This window comes from Pelobates fuscus, chromosome 1, assembly GCF_036172605.1.
Source record: "Pelobates fuscus isolate aPelFus1 chromosome 1, aPelFus1.pri, whole genome shotgun sequence".
NCBI classification, from domain to species: domain Eukaryota; kingdom Metazoa; phylum Chordata; class Amphibia; order Anura; family Pelobatidae; genus Pelobates; species Pelobates fuscus.
The window spans coordinates 375,436,155-375,456,069 of record NC_086317.1 but is presented as its reverse complement, the minus strand read 5'-3'; the positions used below and the strand labels follow the sequence as shown (position 1 = coordinate 375,456,069).

Here is a 19,915-nt window from a genome sequence, read left to right as displayed (position 1 = left end):
TATTGATATTCTTAAAGAGACACTAAAGGCTCTCGGAATACCTCATCTCAATCAAGTGGTCTGGATGTAGTGTCCCTGCTTTTTTTTACCCTGCATTGTAAAATATTGCTGTTCTGTGGGAATTGCAGTGTTAACATTGCAGTGTTAATCTTCCTGACAGCCACTAGAGGCACTTCCTCTTCTCATAAAACAGCATGTGATTGGTGCAATGCAGTGGTTCATCATGCATTCTTACTAGCCTCCCAATACTTCTGTACATGGAAACATCGTATTGGCTGAGAGGATCAGCTTAGATGGTCTCAGCCAAGGAGTCAAGACTGGTGCAGTGAGGGCTAAAAGATAAATAAAACAAAGTAAAAAAATTTTCGCACACGTGGCAGCAACCTAAACAGGTAGAAGAACACTATAGATTTAGGGATACATGTTAGAGCACATACGTAAAGGCAGCATGAAGATCATTCTCGAATTAAAGATCACTTCAATAACATATACTTTTGAATCCACTATAGTGTGAGTTTAGGTTATTTAATTTGCATTTTGCATATGTAATGCCTTCCATGCATAAATCCAAATTTAACCTACAGAAGATCTTACTCTTTACCATCTCATCAAATAATGCTTAATTAGCTTTCATGTAAAATAGTTAATTTTGCTTTTTTTATAGTATTTACAACTTTGAAGCGATTGAATAATGTTATAAACTTTCGACCTTCTTCTCTCCAAAATTTGTCTTGACTGCACAATTTGCAGGTATTATATAGTAAATAAAGATTTGTGCCTGAAATCAGTGCAACATTTTCTTTAAAAATTACTTTTTAGCAAATCTGTGTATTTCCATACAATTTTTTTGGGTGGCTGTATGTGGTGTTTGGTTCATTTTAGCATGTTAATGCTAGAAGTAGAAGTAACATTTTTATATACATGATGAGTACTAAAAAAGGTGAAGTTTGTTGAAAGAGCAAAATCCAAAAACATATGAATTTCATAGAATGTTTTAGAATATTGATATTATGAATTTGCATCCACATTGCCTCAAAATATATTAATGAACCCAATGTATCTTTAGAAATGTTTGTTCACCCTGGTTCACCTTTGGTATTCCTTCACAAGAAATTGCCCATTTCCCATGTTACAGGGGAATTCCGTTAATGAATCATGTCAGAGGGTTAACCTTTTGTGTCCTTATTTAAAAACCTTTAACCTTCACCAGCCAAGTTACAGCAATGAGAACACAGATTTTGTTAGCAATGATTGTATATTCTAATAAAAAATAAAAATAAAAACAAAACACCTTTCCATCAACATTTATTACTTACACGTATATTAAATTAAACACATTAGTTCATTAACATGTGCAACATACACCTAATATGTTAATGTATTTTTATAGTTACTCCTGTCCATCAAGTTCAACCTTTAAACACGTTTTTATGCTGTTCATCCAAAAGAAGACAAAAACTCCAAGAATTTCAAGTTGAAATGGGAACAGGGCTGACTGGTCCCAAGCTTTGTATCCAGACCTGTCTAGCTTCATTGTCTGGCCCATCTCAACCGGCACCAGAGACCATCACAACAATTCTTAGGTTCTTTAGGGTATTATCTTTTCCTCTACCCACTAAACGACTCTTCGGAGTATGTGCTTGTCCTCTTCTGAACTCTTCTTATTCTAGGAAAGAATCAACTCATCTGTGTGCTCCCAGCACTGTTCTAACAAAGACACTTTTGGCCCACAGTAATTAAGCTTTCAACACACTGGTCCACAGACTGGTCACAATGCACCCCCTCCCTTCTTCACCCCCCTTTTATCCCCCCCCCCCTCGAAAGACAGACACACACATACAGACAAACACAGATACAGACAAACAGACATACAGACACACAGACACATACAGACAGAGACACATACAGACAGAGACACATACAGACAGAGACACATACAGACAGATACATACACACAGACAGATACATACGCACAGACACACACAAAAGACACACATACATACAACGACACATACATACACACAGGCACATACATACAAACAGACATATACACACACACATACAGACACACACACGCGCGCGCGACACACATAGATACAAAGACACACAGGCACATATATAGAGACACACATACATACAAAGACACATACATACATACAGACAGACACGCACATACACATACACACAGAGAAACAGACAGACAGACATACATACAAAATGTTTAAGTCACCCTACTGTTTCCTACCTTTTAGGTGCAGGAGGGTGACATTCCCTGGGGTCCAGTGGTGACTCATTCCCTGGGGCTGGTGGGAATCAGAGTTCCCACTCTGACTCCCTGTCCTTTCTCCCGCGCGGTCTCTGATAGCTTGGAGGCCCGGTCGCGCTGTTAAAGTGCCCAGCGCTGACCGGGCCCCCTAAAAAACTGTTTGCCGCGCAGGTTGGAAAACATGGTGGCTGGTACCGGTACCACAGGGTGGCCGGGCCCCCTGGAGTGACGTGCCCGATCGCAGCTGCGACCCCTATATGTACGCCAGTGGCCATGCATACAATTTTCTGTATCCTGCAGGATTAAATTCAAAATATTAATCCTTACCTATAAAACTCTAAACAACTCTACCCCCTGCTACATTTCTTTACAATTTCATTGGTATGCCCTTTCTCGGTTGCTCTTCACTGCCAGTGACCACCTCCTGTCAATTGTTCGTACCTGTACTGCTGACTGGCACTTGCAGGATTAGTTCTGGGCAGCTCAACTCCTTTGGAACAGCTTGCCTACTCCCATTAGACTCTTCCTTAGTCTTCAATCATTTAATTCATTTAATTCATTTAATTCATTAAGTTCCTCAAAACCTATCACTTCAGAATAGCCTGTGGTCTTCCAGGTTAGCTGTCTCTTAGAGGGCCACACTCCACTAAAACCTTTCAATTCTGCTACTTCCCACTCTGTCATTTTTTTTCTATTCCCCCCGCTGCAGACATCTCGTCCTTGCAGGCCCGGACTGGCCATCGGGCACACCGGGCAAATGCCCGGTGGGCCGCGATGACCGTGGGGCCGAGGCCGGCAGGGGAGATCACAGGATCTCCCCTGCCAGCCCCTGCAGGGCCAGCGCTACCCGAGCGCCGGCCCTGCTGTGTGTCTCCATGGGCCGGTGGGGAGATCAAAGATCTCCCTCACCGGCCCACAGGCACTCAGGTGCGGCCGCCGGCTGGGGAGTGTGGGAGGGAGGGAGGCAGGAGAGAGGACCGGCGGAGCTCTAGCCAGCAGCTCCGCCGGGTCCTCTCGCGAGGTCTGAGCGTTGCCGCGGTAACCGCAGCAACGCTCAGATCTCGCGAGAGTGAACTCTAGCCTGCAGGGGGCTAGAGTTCACTCTCACCACAGGACCACCAGGGAAGAATGGCAGCACGGCACCCCTCCTCCCCCCAGGCAGAATGGACCCCCCCTCCTCCCCCCAGGCAGAATGGACCTCCCAGGATAAAGGTAAGAAGGGGGGGGGGGATATAACTTTTTTTTTTTCTTATTACAAAAATATATTTAAATAAAATATACATTCACACTCACACACACAGCACCCCCAGACACACACAGCACCCACAGACACACACAGCATCCAAACACACACAGCACCCCCAGACACACACAGCACCCCCAGACACACGCAGCACCCCCAGACACACACAGCACCCCCAGACATACAAAGCACCCTCAGACACACACAGCACCCAAACATACACAGCACCCTCAGACACACACAGCACCCCCAGACACACACAGCACCCCCAGACACACACAGCACCCACAGACACACACAGCACCCACAGACACACAGCACCCAAACACACACAGCACCCAAACACACAAAGCACCCCCAGGGTTCTGTGTGTGTGTTTGGGTGCTGTGTGTGTCTGAGGGTGCTGTGTGTGTCTGAGGGTGCTGTGTGTGTCTGAGGGTGTTTTTATGTGCCGTCACATTCTAGGTTTCTAATTTTCTTTGTCTGTTAACTCACTGAGGGTTATTTTATATATTATATATAATATATAAAATAACCCTCAGTGAGTTAACAGACAAAGAAAATTAGAAACCTAGAATGTGACGGCACATAAAAACACCCTCACATACAGCACCCCTCTTACATACATACAATACGCCCAAATATATATATATATATATATATATATATATATATATATATATACACACACACACACACACACACACACACACACACACTACAGCACCCCTCACACTGCACCACTACACACATTACGCTCCAGATACACGCTAGATCCCTTACCCTATATGCACTCTTAATCCTCTACACACACACTCTCCTATACACACTGGGTCCTTAACACACTAGATCTCCTACACACACACTACATTCCTTGTCAGCAAACACATACAACATTCTTTAAACACACCCTCTCTACAACCCCTACACACACTACGTCACCTATACACACACACACTACAGCCCGTATGCACACACTCGCTACATCCCCTATAACACTATGCCCCCTATATACACACTCTCTACAGCCCCTAGCCACACATATTACACCACAAACACAAATGAAATTTACCTATTTACACAATACCACACCACACTCTACACACACGCAATCCCACAAGCACGCTCTAAACATATGCACCATACACTTTCCTGGCCCTTTTGTCCTCTGGTATCCCACTAGTGGAGACACCAGAGACAATTTAAAAGCAAACACAGCGCAAGCATGTTATTAAATTTGCTTGCGCTGCGCAGAACAAATTCAGGGCCTTTTTCTAATGCCAGAGCTCTTCAGCGAGGCTCTGCGCATTGAACCAACATGCTCACTTTGAGAGGGGGCGTGCTTGTCATTAGTGATGACAAAACACACCCTCTCTGGCCCCGCCCCCTAAGGGGGCCGCTCTGATTGAAAAATGCCCGGGCCTCATTTTTTTCCCAGTCCGGCCCTGCGTCCTTGTACTTTGCACGTTGGGCTGCTTATTTAGTGTCATCATGTGTTCCTCAGTCTCCCCTCTCCGTTGGTGACACTTTGGGGTCGTTTCAGCACCGTTCGTGGTGGTTATACGGCAGTTTTGTCTATGTAGAGCAGGAGAAGCCCTTTCCTGCGACCGCTCGGCTTAGCGGTCTGGGCCCGCCCCGACCATAATGCTTTTTTAATGCTGTTTTTTGGGGGAGGTTTAGCAGTGCTTTACTTCTTGTAAGTGCTATTTATATATGCATCTCTCATGTTGTGTGTGATTTTATGCTATGTATTTATTTCCTTTTTTACGTTTATTAAAGTGTTGAAGATTTTTTGAGCTACCCTTTATCTGATCTTTGTCAAGCAATCATTGACAGGGTATGTTTAACTTGCACCCTTTTTATAACGTGTGAAAATATATCCATTTTGCCATAGTACAACTATTTGTTTGGTTATATATTTTAATATTTCCAGGTTTGTAAGTTAACCTAAGTTGTTGGTGACCGCTTTTAGCAGATCACACATCTCTAATATTCATCGTTCCAACCAAATAGAACATAGCTGGATAGAAATCTGTTTATATGGGTTGATACAGTCTCTCTTTCTTCATCTCCTTTAGTTTGATTTTAAGAAAGAGAAAAATAGTTCTTACACTTTGCCAAAAATGCCTAAAAGTATAAAATGCAGTTCGCATAAATATTTTATTTGACATTCCAGATGACAATAAATTTTCTGAGGCCATCTCTGTTCTTCTAACCTGGATTGAGCGAGGAGAAGTCAATCGAAGATCCGCCAATCAATTCTATTCCATGGTACAGTCTGCGAACAGTCACGTTCGACGCCTTATGAATGAGAAGGGTTCTCATGAAGAACAAATGGAGCAAGCCAAAGAAAACTTCAAAACAGCACTCCTGGGGATTCTTACTCAATGTAAGTACCTTTTTATTTTAATCCCCTAAAATCTAGGGGTAAGTAATATTAACTTGTTTGGGTCTGGAACGGGAACATCAGCATTTGAAAGGTGAGCAATATTATTTAGGTACTTCTTATAAAAAGCTTATAGCCCCTAAAATACAAATATCCAGATTCCGGATATATATATTTTCATTTTTTTCTTTTTTTTAAAGGCATAACTATAGACAAATCAAAATTTAATTGACAAACACCAGCTCTAAAACATGACAAATAGTGAATTAATTACTCTACAACACCATTTAAAAATAAATCAAAAAGGCTTTAAATACAAACTATTTAAGGTTAAAAACCATTGCTCTACTTCCCTAGTCCTTCAACGTTTGGGTAGTGTGATTTTAATTTCCCAGCTGACAACAGATCGATATAATACAGGATCCTATTTTTGATGCCTTGCTTTTACATTAATAAGGCTAAAGAGCATCTGACTCACTTGGCATATAACGCTTCATTGATTTATTGGTCATGGCTTAAAGTATAAGAAATATTACATTTTAATGTCTCTGTATAGAAAACACATTTGAATGTAATGAATGAGACCTTTGCATCATAGCTACAAGCAAAGCATAGTGTAGGTATTTGTACTGAAACTACAGATTTATATACACTATAGATTGCTATCTTTATATATTCTAGATATTTGACATAAGGTTTTTTTTCTTTTATTGGTGTTTGTGTATAGTACAGTTTTTTGTAATCTAGGTTATTAATAATATTCAGTTTTTAACTATACACAGTACACTTATAGTTATCTAGTCCAGTTAATATAAAACATAATAACTTCAAGAAGGTTTGCACTTTCTAACCACAAACAATGCATATTTTCCCTGGATCAATATATTCCTACAATGTTGTTTGATAGTAACAATCCTGAATGCTCATTTTGGTTGAAAAGTATGAATTGACCGCATCTGCGGCCACAATGTCATTTGACGCTGAAATACGCATTACAGCAAATTCACAAAACTTCCGAGGCTGATGCACACCTTCTTTTACTCTAACTTTAAATTATAATATAATTAGAATTCTAAATTATATTAGGATTGCTAAATCATGTTAAGGTGTTACGGCATCTTAATAGGCAGTTCCTATTGCAGGGGCAGCTAAAATGAAGATTCTTCCCTTTTTATAGATTGCCTTTAATGTATTAAAGAGCCACTGTCTTCCTCCCCATACAAAATGAAGATTTCACAAAGATAGCATCATTATGAAATACTCAGATTGATTGTGTTAGAATTTCACTGAAATGCCAACCCAGTCAAAAGATATACTGAGGGAAAGTAGAGACTAGTTTGTCTCTGTATTTTTCCAGCACTAGACAGAGTTACCGTCGTCAAGCCTTGTCATTCCCCTAGCCATCACTAGTGACGAATGTAGGCAAATTAAGCTCTCTCAATGTAAAGACCCCAGACAGTGACAGAACCACACTAAGTGTGAGAAAGGTTTTTTTAATGTTATGTTATGTTAGAAACACTCTTTATACATAGCTTGTATTATAGTTACTCATACGACATTGTAAGCAGAGCCTTAAAGGTGATACTTGGCAGTGTGGGCAAGTTGTATGGCGTATGCTCTTGAGGACAATAGCAATAAAAATAAATAAATAAATCTAGATATACATAAATATTTTTTTATTTATTTTGAATAAAATCAGATTGTTTAGCTTCAGAATAAAAAATAAATGAATATATATATATATATATATATATATATATATATATATATATAATATATACTGTCACTCCATCCATTTGGCAGAAGGGCATCTTGTCAGTGATTAACATAAAATATCAGATCGTGTAACCTATTTGTATTGCTATTTGTAAACCTTTTTAAAATATGAAATAATCCCCAGAATATCCGAAATTTAGTTGTAGATGGTAGTCGCATCTTTCTGCTGGCGTTCACCTAGAGAAACAACCCCACTTTACACAGCAAATATTGACAGGCATATATCTCCTTTACTGGTTTTTATTCTGTTTCCATTTGAGCCCAGTTCAATTACATAACAGGCTTCGTATTTTGCATAAACGTCCTTTGCTACTCCATAGAAGCAAAGAACATATAGAAAAAAGGAATCAATCAGAGACATGCAGATAGTATAACATACACCCCCCACTTTCTCTTTGCACATCCATTGAGTGCATTTTTTCCCCCTTTTTTGTTTTTCTTCTTTTGCCATTTGCTTTCTTTGTATCAGTCGCCTAAGATTTTTAATCAACGCATATTCTGTGTACATTTTTTGCTGTGTTACTGATCAGACTACTATTTCACGCTTTATGGTTTTTTTTTTTGCAGACTAATAACTTCCTACTCTAATTTTATTACCTTAAATAATGTCACAATTTTATGTTATCTGTAAAGTAGGACATTGTTTATTAATGTTCTGACAATACACTAGAAGCAAATTAAAATGAATGGGGCTGCGGATAGCACTTTCTTGTACTCTAGTCAATTATTTGTGCATCTAAATAACATGCTATTAAGAGCAACCTCTTATATTTTGTATTTTGACTAGTTGCAGTTCCACGTACTGTCCCTCAACCTAAAGTGTCTGTCTTGAATGTATCGCGTAACATAGTATCAAAAGCTTTAGTATATTTATTCAAAACTATTATACTTGAATTGTCATTTCTTAGTCCATCGCACATCTTTCTAACAATTGATTTTGATTTTGTTGGTCATTGTAATATCCAGCCTTAGCACCACAAATATTTTATGCAAAATACATTCACGTTAGTCAAATATAATGTCGAATACACACAGTGTAAAAGGCTCAAAAACCCATTATAGGGACACTCCAGACCACTACATTTGCTTTGTGTGTGAAGTGTATGTGCTCTTTTTCATTTTACAAAAAGTTCAGATTTCTATATCAATCAGACAATGGGTCCTGTTACTTCCTGGTTTGTTTAGCTTAGTGGAGGTAAACTCAAGAGTCGGCAATTGCCCAGAGCATCTGCCTTGCAAAGACTTCTCATTGAGCTGAATTAGGAAGTCTGTGATTGGACAGCCACAGAAAGTCTGAGCTGGGATTGGAAATGGAGGGATTGCAAAGGCTGCTTTTCCAAGTTATTTTTTGAAATACCCCCCCCCCCCCCCCCCCCAAAAAAAAAAAGCATAATTAAATACATGCATGTTCTCATTGGGGTGTATCTACTAAATAGTGATTTTAATTAATGCATTTTTTTTAGTACTGAACTGGATTTGTAATATTTGTTAAAAATCATCATAGTTCTTTTAGCAGTCCATTACTTTTAAAATAGGAATATGTCCACTTTCTATCCTATGTTCTAACCTGGCTATGCCGTATTAGCTGCTTAAGTTTTATACCTGTCCATTTGTTCATTTCTCTGTCCAAATCTTTGGCTGCCGAATATAATTATTTACATTTTAACCCCACATTATTCTTTTCAGAAGGCATTTCCCTCACCCCAAACCAGCCATAATTAATGGTGGCTCCATTACACAATATCCCTTTTTTTTCTTTTCTTAAAATGCCTTATTGGGCATTACTAATAGGCACCCTCCCCCATAAGAGCTGAAAAAAAGATTAAAGGACTCGTTTTCCTGACACTTTACAACCCTTAGGTCCCCCCCACCCTCAGGGCCCCCCTCCCTTGGCTCTGAATGGGTTAAAACCCCTTCAGCCACTTACCTTAATCCAGCGCTGGGCTCCCTTGGCGCTGGTGACCTCTCCTCCCACTCTGACGTCGGCTCCTGGGTGGAGCAGAATGTGCATGCGCGGCAAGAGCCACGCGCGCGCATTAAAAAATGTTCGCATCCAGCATCATAGAAGCATCTCTAGAAGCTGGATTAACCCTGCAATGTAAACATAGCAGTTTCTCTGAAACTGCTATGTTTACATCTGAAGGTTTAAAACCTGGGGGACCTGGCACCCAGACCACTTCATTGAGCTGAAGTGGTCTGGGTGACTATAGTGTTTATTTAAACTTACCTGAAATCAAAGTACCCAGTGCTGATCTGACGTTCCCCCTCCCCTCGCATATTCAAATCACAGACTTTTTATAGAGAAGCCTGTGATTGTACTTTTTTGCTGGATGTGCTCACTGACGCCAGACTTAAAATATGCACAGATTTGACATTTGGAAGTCTGCCAAAGTCACATGTGCCGGTGGTGTAACTAAATCTTGCACAAAAGTTAATATATCTCAGTATGTGCAGTGGTTCAAGCAGAAATGCTGCTTATATAGACACCACCATGAGCACTTCAAATTACGGAAGTGGTCATGAATGTTTGAGTAACCCTTTAAGGGACATATGTGTTTTTAAAGGACTATAACACATTTTGCTTATTGTATAGTTATTATGCAAGGAAGATATATTCTTGTCTCCCGGCCCACAGTTTATTGATAACTTGTAAACATTACTGCAGCCAAAATCCTTTGCCTTTTTCTTTCAATATGAGAGACAGAAGCTATAATATAAAAAAAAAGATAACAGTTAACCCTTTGTGCAAATCTGGTGGTTCCAGAGTGGCTGTGGGTATTTAAAGAGACCAAATCCTTTAACATCCCAGTCTTTTCAACCTAATATTGCAGACATGAGAATGCAATGTGTTTGCATCAAGATAAACACTTTCTTGTAAGCTTAATGAGTATCATTCACCATGCCAGTGCACTTCATGTTTCAAATGGCTTAGATTTAAAAAAAAAAAATTGACACATTTTAATCTGATTAAATGTCATTTTATTAGAGTATTATCTTTTTATGATACTAAGTTGCAGTCCAATACTCACTTTGTTACTGAGTTAGTTTTTTTGGATATTCAGTGCATTTATCACCGTGGCCTTTTTGACAATTTTGCTATATGTTCTGGTTACAAATACGTGTCTGTTAGTCCACCCATTGTACATTTGAAAAACACTTGGGATATTTAATGGAGCATTATGAGTCTTTATACTTAAGTGTTTAATCAGTTTTATACTTTGGTTTTATACTTCTTTAGACACCCCCGTTTGTTTTCTGCTGCATCTCCCAAACACAGCGTTGCTGGGTTTTTTAAGAACTTGTAGGTTTAAATTATAAGCGTGCCCTATTTTTGACACGCCTCTTTGCATCTTTGAGAAAAAAATAAAAAGCACAGGATACAACAAAAAACTTGCAAAATTACAGAATGCACAGCAAAATGTACCTGTATCTACGAGAGGTAGGACTGAAAACTGGATCGCCGGATTTTCTCCATATGGAAGAAAAAATGCCTCGATCCAAAGATAAGGATAAATAAATAAGCTTTATATGAAACAGACGTGCAAACAGAGCATACAGGGGTAGTATAAAGATCACCACTGGCGTGTTTGGTACCTCACTGGCACTTTATCAGAGATGCTATTTGCTGAGACTATCTGTGTAACCAAACTGACCAGCATCAAACACAGTTTCTAAGCCTAGCAAACACTTATTCTAGCTAACCCTTGTTAATCCTAACTCTGACCAACCATAGCCTTAGTTATCTCTAACCCTAGCTGTCCCCAGCTTACTCTAGCCTTAGCTAACCCAAACCCTAACAGATCACTCTTTATTTATTACTGCTATTTACTACATTGATCCCTGTGCTGTCAAAAGCAATCACTGTGATCACATTGCCTTTGCTGTTAGCCCATGTATGTCATCACTGTGATTGATTAAAGAAATGTGAAGAGCAGGAAGTTCTATGATGTTTTGCAATTTCGATTAATCACGAAAGAAGATATAACGAGATTGTTTTTACCAAACTGTATATCCATTAGTTAAGTTACCTAATCCCATTTCTAAGTTGGGATTTCTAACACCAGAAGAATCAAGACAAATAAGATAAAGGTATCAGGGGAGAGATAGTGCAAATGTTTTAGGAAGGTATTGAAAAGTGAGGTAAAGTAAAAATGCTTAGTAACTTAGTGCAGTTGATAGAAGACATTCCAGGTGTACTTCCTTTCACAATTGAAAGATATCCAGAAGTGTAATTGGCTCAGACTTATCAGAAACCAGTGGAACTATTTTCAGCTTAAAGAAAAACAGTAAGTCCTGGAAGTGACGATGTGGCCCCCACCGGGCACTAATCTCAACATCATCAAGTCTGCCTGCGATTACATAGAGAGACAGAAGCCATCAAAGCTACCTAGATCCACGGAAGAACTTGGGTTAGCTCTCCAAGATGTTTGGAAGAACCTGCCTGTCGAGCTCCTTGCAAAACTGCATTTTTGCATAACAGCATTCTTTACAGCATTTTTTTTTCACACCTAGCTTCTGTACTTTGCACAGTAGAGTGTGTGTGCATATCTCTCTCTCTCTCTCTCTCTCTCTCTCTCTCTCTATCTCTCTCTCTCTCTCTCTCTCTATATATATATATATATATATATATATTTAATGTTTGGGATCACTTAGAAATTTCCTTTTTTTCAAAAGAAAGTAATTTTTTTGTCTATTAAAATTACATCAAATCAATCAGAAATACAACAAAGACATTGTTCATTTTCTAAATGCCTATTTTAACTGGAAACGGATGATTTTTAATGGTATATCTCATGGGTCAAGTGCTGGGGAAAAAAGTGTGGGAACTCACCCAAGATCCCAAGAGAGTTCACTCTCGCGAGATCCGGAGCATTTCCACGGCTGTGCTCGCGAGAGGAGGACCCGGAGGAGCTGCAGGCTGAGCTCCCAGGTCCTTTCTCCCTCCGTGCTGGCTGCAATTGCCCAGTTGCCCCCCTATATCCGCCACTGTTCCTGCAGGACTACTAATGGGAACGGCGTTCCTGCTGTGTAAAAAGTGCAGAAACGCCGTTCCCATGCGTTCCTGCAGGACTCAAGCCCTGGTATATCTACATAGACGAACTGGGGCCTAATATCTGTTCTGTGTTCCACTGGCACTTTGTATTTGATAACCCAAGTTTATCATTTAATAAGGCTAATTTATTATTAGAAAACCCTTTTGAAATCATGCACAGCTAAAAATGGCGTGCCGATTATAAAAGCAATAAAACTGTCCGCCATAAGACTAATTGAGTATTTGGAGCTTCTGCAATTGGGGTTTCGATTACAGGCTGAAGATAGCTCGAATCAAATAACTTTGCTCTGACACTTGTCAGTCTATTCTTCTTCATAGAAATGGAAGTCATTCCATGCAAGAAATTGACAAGAAACTGAACATCTCATACAACGCTATGTACTACTCCCTTCACAGAACACTGCAAACTGTCTCTAACTAGACTCGAAAGAGTGGGAGGCCCCAGTGCATAACTGAGCAAGAGGAGACATGCATTTGAGTGTCTTGTTTGATAAATAGAAAACTCATAGGTCCTCAATTGGCAGCTTAATTAAACAGTACCAGCAAATCCCTAGTCTTAACATCAACAGTAAAAAGACGAATCTGGGATGATGGATTTTTAGGCCGAGTTGCAAAAAAGAAGCTATATCTCAGACTGGCCACTAAAAATAAAAGATTAAAAGTGGGCAAATGAAAAACAACACTGCACTGAGGAAGATAGGAATAAAGTTGTATGGACAGACAGATCTAAGTTTGAGGTGTTTGGATCACAAAGAAGAACATTCTTGAGAGCAAATAAAAAGATGATAGAGGAGTGCTTGACGCCATCCGTCAAGCATGGTGGTGGCAATGTGATGGTCTGGATGTGCTTTGGTCATTGTAAAGTGGAGAGTTTATACTGTGGAAAAGAGACCTTGAAGAGGAAACCCTGTGTATTGTGGATGGCGCTTGTTTGGAGCCAATTTCCTCCTACAACAGGACCCAAAGCACATCACCAAACTATGCAAGAGCTCTTTAGTGAAGAAACAGTCATCTGGTATTGTGTCTTTAGTGGAGTGGCCAGCACAGTCACCAGATAGCAACCATATTAAGCTGTCGTGCGAGCAGATTGACTGTATGTTACTGTAAGTGTCCAGCAAGCCAACCCAATTTCGGGAAACTTCTCTTCAGATTAACTCAACAAATTGACAACTAGAATGCCAAATGTCTACATGGCTGTAATCCCTGCATATGGAGGATTATTTGATGAAAGCAAAGTTTCAAGGACACAATTCGTATTTCTCTTAAAAGTCATTATTTCTAACCGTGTCAATGTCTCTATTTCCTATTCTCTCTCTCTCTCACACTCACTCACACACACGCAAATAAAAAAATAAAGTGTATAGCAGGACATCAGCAAGGTACCAGTGTGAGGCACTAGTTCGTTTTTAACCCCATTCTTGCTTGATAACTTGCCATGAATCACTATGAACGCCAATTCCTTTTTCACAAATTGGTTAACAGACTAATTTAAAACAATTTGAGAAGGATCTGTGAAAATGTTTTAACAATATTTGTAATTACCAAAGTCAAGCAAGCTTAGCTGCAAATAAATGTCTGGTATAGAGAAGAAAGGAAATTTTTAGTTGTCTAATTAAAATGAATAAAAATCAAGTAAGTCCCTTTTCCCTCTCCCTGTGTGCTTACCCCCAACACTTCTCTTTTTACACTGACAATGCTGAGAGGCTTGATCACCTTTGGGAAATCAAAGTACAATTTTATAAGACAAATTGTTTTTTTTATTATTATTAATGTTTAATGTGCATTGCTTTATTTTCTTCTAGAACAGTAGTTTTTATCCTTTTTTTTGTTTTGTTTCTCTACTTAATCTATCTAATGTATTGTCTTTGATGAACATCTCTTTTACACTGTGCATAAAATTGTATTCAGTCTTATTATTCAGCTTCTAATGCTACCAGTACATTCTTAAATTCCGCACACAATGAGGGTGCATACAAAAGCACAAGATATGAATATTGACAAAAAGAAGGTGAGAATCTTAATGAAAAAGATATTCAACCCACACAGAGCTCTGATCTTTGGGGTTGATTCTATGTCAATGAAACTTGGCATATTCCCTGTGTTAAAATAGAATTAACCTTATATATTCTAAAGCGTGCAAATGATTATATTATGTTATATATGCCTTAAAGGGTTATTCCAAGCATCATGCCTACGTCATTGATTTGACATCATCATGGTGCCTGGAATCTGTAAGTGCAGTGATCCTCGGTCAGTACCATTGCGGCAACACACTCTTGCCATGTAGAAGAGCTCTGGGCAGCTAATGTTAGTTCTGTGCATGTTTGGTGTCTTCGTGCTGCCCATGTCCTCCCCTCAGTCTGTGCTCCTTGATGTCTGCACTCTCCATAGAGGTGAAATAACATCAATGGAGGAGAATTGGTTTGCAGGGTGAACTTTGCTTCGGCGCTGGATTGAGGATGTGTTTTAGCTATTTTATTTATTTTCTAAAGAATAGGAAGGTTTATTTCACCCAAAAACTGTGTTTTATGTTTTGGTTGGAGTTACTCTATAAAGGGACACTCTAGGCACCAGAACAACGTCATCTAAACAAAGTTGTTATGGTGCCAGGAGGCCCCTGGAGGCACTCTTACCTCAAGGGGTCAAACTGTTCTTGAATGGTTTAAACCCAAAGTTGCCTCCAGCAGGAATGTTCACTCACCCCCAGGCAGCATCCGGCTTCTCAGTTTTTAGATCCAGGAAGCGTGGAGTGCAGCCAAGCAGGGGCACTGTTGATTGGCTGAGAGCCAATTTATGTTTTCATCATGAATGGAGATACAAGTGGCCACAAAATACACTCTACAATAGAAAACTGTACAGTAAAAGACCCTATTGTAGTTTAGTAGTTACCGAGGGACAGTTACTTTTACTGACGACTTATGGGTAGTGTTTACTGTGCCTATAATGTCACAGTAAATGTATTACAAGCCCTCGTTTGGCACTTTAAGCTATTTCAACTTTATCCTTATAAATGCTTAAAATCCTTCAAATGGCTCCAAGCATCCTTATTTTTCTGAATTCCCCAGGCATGTTGGATTATTGCAACAGCATACTTCAAACGATTGATGCCTGGAGCCAATACACAGACTATGAAGGTTGCCACTCATAACCTGTATTTTCTTACTTTCCATGAGTTAGAGAATGATCTATTTTTCATGTTGTTGTTTTTTTTATTTGATGTGTACTCAATAAACTGAATGGTAGAAGTCACCACCAGTGTATAAAGTGGAGCGCTTAAAAGACACTTACCCTTATAAGCTAAGTGGTGTGTAAAACAGAAACGCTAGACAGAAAGGAAATAAATATATTGCAATATATTAAGTAGCAAGGAGTGTATGTAGGATTATATAATGTATTTAAAAAAATAATAACTAGGGATAGGCTCAGATCATATAAGCAGATGTGTTCTTAGGTGACACTTGCCCTCTTCCATCTGTATAGAGAGAGGCTCAGGAGAGATACAATGACAGAAGCACAGCTTCTAGTGAAGTAGGTTTACATGATAGGTGACTTGTGTACAGGTATATATTGCTCAGTTTGTTTAGAACCACTGATGCCTGGTTCTAGGTGTAAAAATATGTGTGTCTCTATAGGGGGGCATAACCCTCCTTTTGGTGCAGAAGCAGGTGGAAGATTGGAGTCCACCAGACGAAATGTGCAATTTGGCAAATTTAACCTCTTAAGGGACCCTTATGCCGTCCTTGGGGACCCATCTTTAAACGCAGGCGGGCAGCATAGCACGTCCCCGCTGTCCTATGTACTTACCTGCTCACCGGCGATCACGGTGGGGGGACTCACCTGGCATCCCAGGGAATCCTCCTGCTGCCGTTCCGTCCCCCTGCTGCCTGTAAAAAAATTAAATAAAGTTTAAAACAGTGTCAAATAAAATAATATATCCTTAGATCTTGCGTTTCAGTTTTCTCACATTGAAATTCGCCAGCTTGGTTGCGTTGCCTTTGAGACCGTATGGTAGCCCAAGAATGAGAATTACCCCCATGATGGCATACCATTTACAATAGTAGACAACCCAAGGTATTGCAAATGTTTTTTTTTAGAAGCCACTTAGTCACAAAGACTGACCAAAATTGGCATTCAAATTAGTTTTTTGCATTTTTCACACACAAACAAATATTAACACTAACTTTGGCCAGTGTTTGTGACCAAGTGGCTACTAAAAAAGACTGGACATACCCCATTTTCAATACCTTGGGTTGTCTACTATTGCAAATGGTATGCCATCATGGGGGTAATTCTCATTCCTGGGCTACCATACGGTCTCAAAGGCAACCTAACCAAGCTGACGAATTTCAATGTGAAAAAACTGAAAAATGTAACATGCTAGATTTGACCCTGTAACTCTCCAAACCACCATAAAACCTGTACATAGGAGGTACTGTTTTACATGTGAGACATAGCTGAACTCAAATATATGTATTTTATTGCAGTAAAAGTAAACAGTATTATGACATTCACAGTTAAAATGTCATGTAGAACTAAAAAAAATAGCAAAATGTCTTGTTTTCTCCCATTGTTAAAATATTTTATTCATATTAAATTGTTTCATAGCTAAATATTTGATGTTAAATAAAAGCCCCATTTCCTCATAATAAATTATATATATAAAGTGTGGGTGCACTTAATATGAAAGAGGTGAATTACGGTTGAACAGACATATAGTCAAATTCCAGGTTTTGTTTACGTTTTGTTTTGATCACAAGGTACTAAGGTAATAAGGAAGGTGCTCCTTCCTTCTGAGACATGCTGCGTCACTCTCAGTAGCTTTCTCGATTGACGATTTGAATACATTTTAGATTTGCCAAATTGCTAATTTCGTGTGGTGGACTCCAATCTTCCATCTGCTTCTGCATCAAAAGTCTCGGAAGGATAGAGCACCTTAGTACCATTGTTTACAATATTTAAATATTACTGTTTTTATTTTAGTAAATTTGTATATATTTTATAGTTGGCAAATTGCACATTTCGTTAAACCGCTCTAAGCCAATCAGAAGTTCCCCATTCACAAAAATTTTTTTCCCCCTCAAATTATTTTGTAAATGGGGAGCTACTGGCTGCCTTTGAGTGTCAGCTGACATTCTACACTAATCAGCGGCACCCCTGACCTCTTTTTTAAGAATTTGAGCAGCAGAAGGACAGGGGACAGAGTAATCGGGTGCTGGAGACTGGACTTTGGGGCTAAACCATTTATGTACCGTTTAACCTCTAAAGGTAAGGGAAAGCCTGGCACCATAACAACTTAATTCCAGTTTAGTTGTTATGGTGCTGATGTATTCCTTTAACTTCTAAAACCATTATAGGCAACCAGTATGATTGGCCATAGGGTCACCAGCTGTCACCCAATAATGATCTAAATCTTATGTTTTTGGTAAGCTTTTCGAATTATCACAATTTGTTAGAAAAAACTTTCCAAATGCGTTATCTACAGACGTCACCATTAAAGTCCATGGGGAATTTTAGTAGGTAAATAATTTTTTAAAAATTATAACAGATTGTGATAATTTGAAAAGTATATTAAATGAAGGCGATTATATGTGTGCATCACACATGCTGGACTTATCTAATTTTACTCTAATGCTAGCTGTCCATTATTTTTGCATTGTGAGCTGTCTGGAACAGTGACATTTTGAGAAATACAAATATATGTATTGTGTATAGATATGTGCCTATATAGCATTAGTTCTGTGTTAGGTGAGCAACCTAGATATGGAATGAAAAAAATACATTTGTTAATAGGGTTTTACATATTGTCTTGGAGATGTCCTTCTACAGTATTCAAAACATGTCACCCTTTCAGAGAGAAAAATGATTTATTTTTTGAGTCCATTAGACAACATTTTACCACTTGCTTCCTCCTGCTGTTAATACAGCATGCAAATTTACCAGAGTACATCCGAGTAAGGAGCATCCAAGCATTAGTAATCAAAATTACAAGATTTACATGTTATTGGCGTAGAAAATGAAGGCAGTGAACAACCTCTCTGCTATGGATAGAAAATGGAAATAGTTGGGATTAAACACCTACAAACTCAGACATTATTCTTGGTAGATGTGTAAAGAAAATAATGCCTTGCCCATATCACTGCTTAAAATGCAAGTTCTTTATTTTGTAAAGCACTTAAAACATACTGAGAAATTTAAATATCATGTACATGTAGGAAATCGGTCGGTCAACATGTGCTAAGTAGAATTCTGTTAGTATTATGAAGGACTTTAAGTTAACAGAGTGAACTTTCTGCCACATACAGATGTTAATATACATTCAAAATAAAAATAATCCTAAAGCTATATTTGAAGCTACTGAATGTTCCTGAAATTGTAAAATCAATTACGGCCTCGATTTAATTTTTTAGATAAGCTTTTGATATGATCACAATCTGTAAGAATAAAAAATTCTAATTATATATTAAAGTTAAAGTTAGCATTTTGTAATTCTAAAAAACCCAGAGTGAGGAAGACAGAAGGATCTATAAGATTAGGCAGAAAGAGGCTAAGCCATTTATAAGAGCTTCCAAATCACACACAGAAGAGAAAATAGCAGTCAGTAAAAAAAAAAAAAAAAGGGGGACAAAACATTTTTAGATACATAAATGAGAAAATGAAAGTAAAACAAGGATTAGTTAGATTAAAAACAAAAGAAGGAAGGTATGTAGAAGAGGATAAAAGTCTAGCTGACTGCCTCAATGAATATTTTTGTTCGGTATTTACAGATGAAAATGAAGGAAAGGGGCCTCAGTTAGGAAGAAGGACAAATGAGTCATTTGTTACATGTGAGTTTACAGAGGAAGAGGTTCTGTTTCAACTGTCAAAAGTAAAGACAATGGGACCTGATGGAATACACCCAAAGTTATTAAAAGAGCTTAGTGGTGTACTAGCCAAACCATTAACAGATATATTTAACCAATCATTGTTAACAGGAGTATTCTCAGAAGATTGGAAGTTAGCAAATGTTGTGCCCATTCACAAGAAAGGTAGTAGGGAGGAGTCGGGCAACTATAGGCCAGTTAGCCTTACTTCAGTAGTGGGGAAAGTAATGGAAACCATGTTAAAGGATAGGATTGTTGAACATCTAAAAACACATGGATTTCAAGATCAGAGACAACATGGGTTTACTTCAGGGAGATCATGCCAAACTAA

General features: G+C 38.8%; 1 protein-coding gene across 3 annotated transcripts in view; it reads left to right on the top strand.

Moving 5' to 3' along the window:
- ENOX1 (ecto-NOX disulfide-thiol exchanger 1) overlaps positions 1-19,915 on the top strand; it is a 597,059-nt gene that overhangs the window by 438,921 nt on the left and 138,223 nt on the right. For all 3 annotated transcript variants that reach the window (XM_063425978.1, XM_063425979.1, XM_063425980.1), the window contains one exon: positions 5,686-5,898. In XM_063425978.1, coding sequence (XP_063282048.1) covers positions 5,686-5,898 — 213 coding nt within the window. The remainder of the gene's footprint in view (positions 1-5,685; positions 5,899-19,915) is intronic.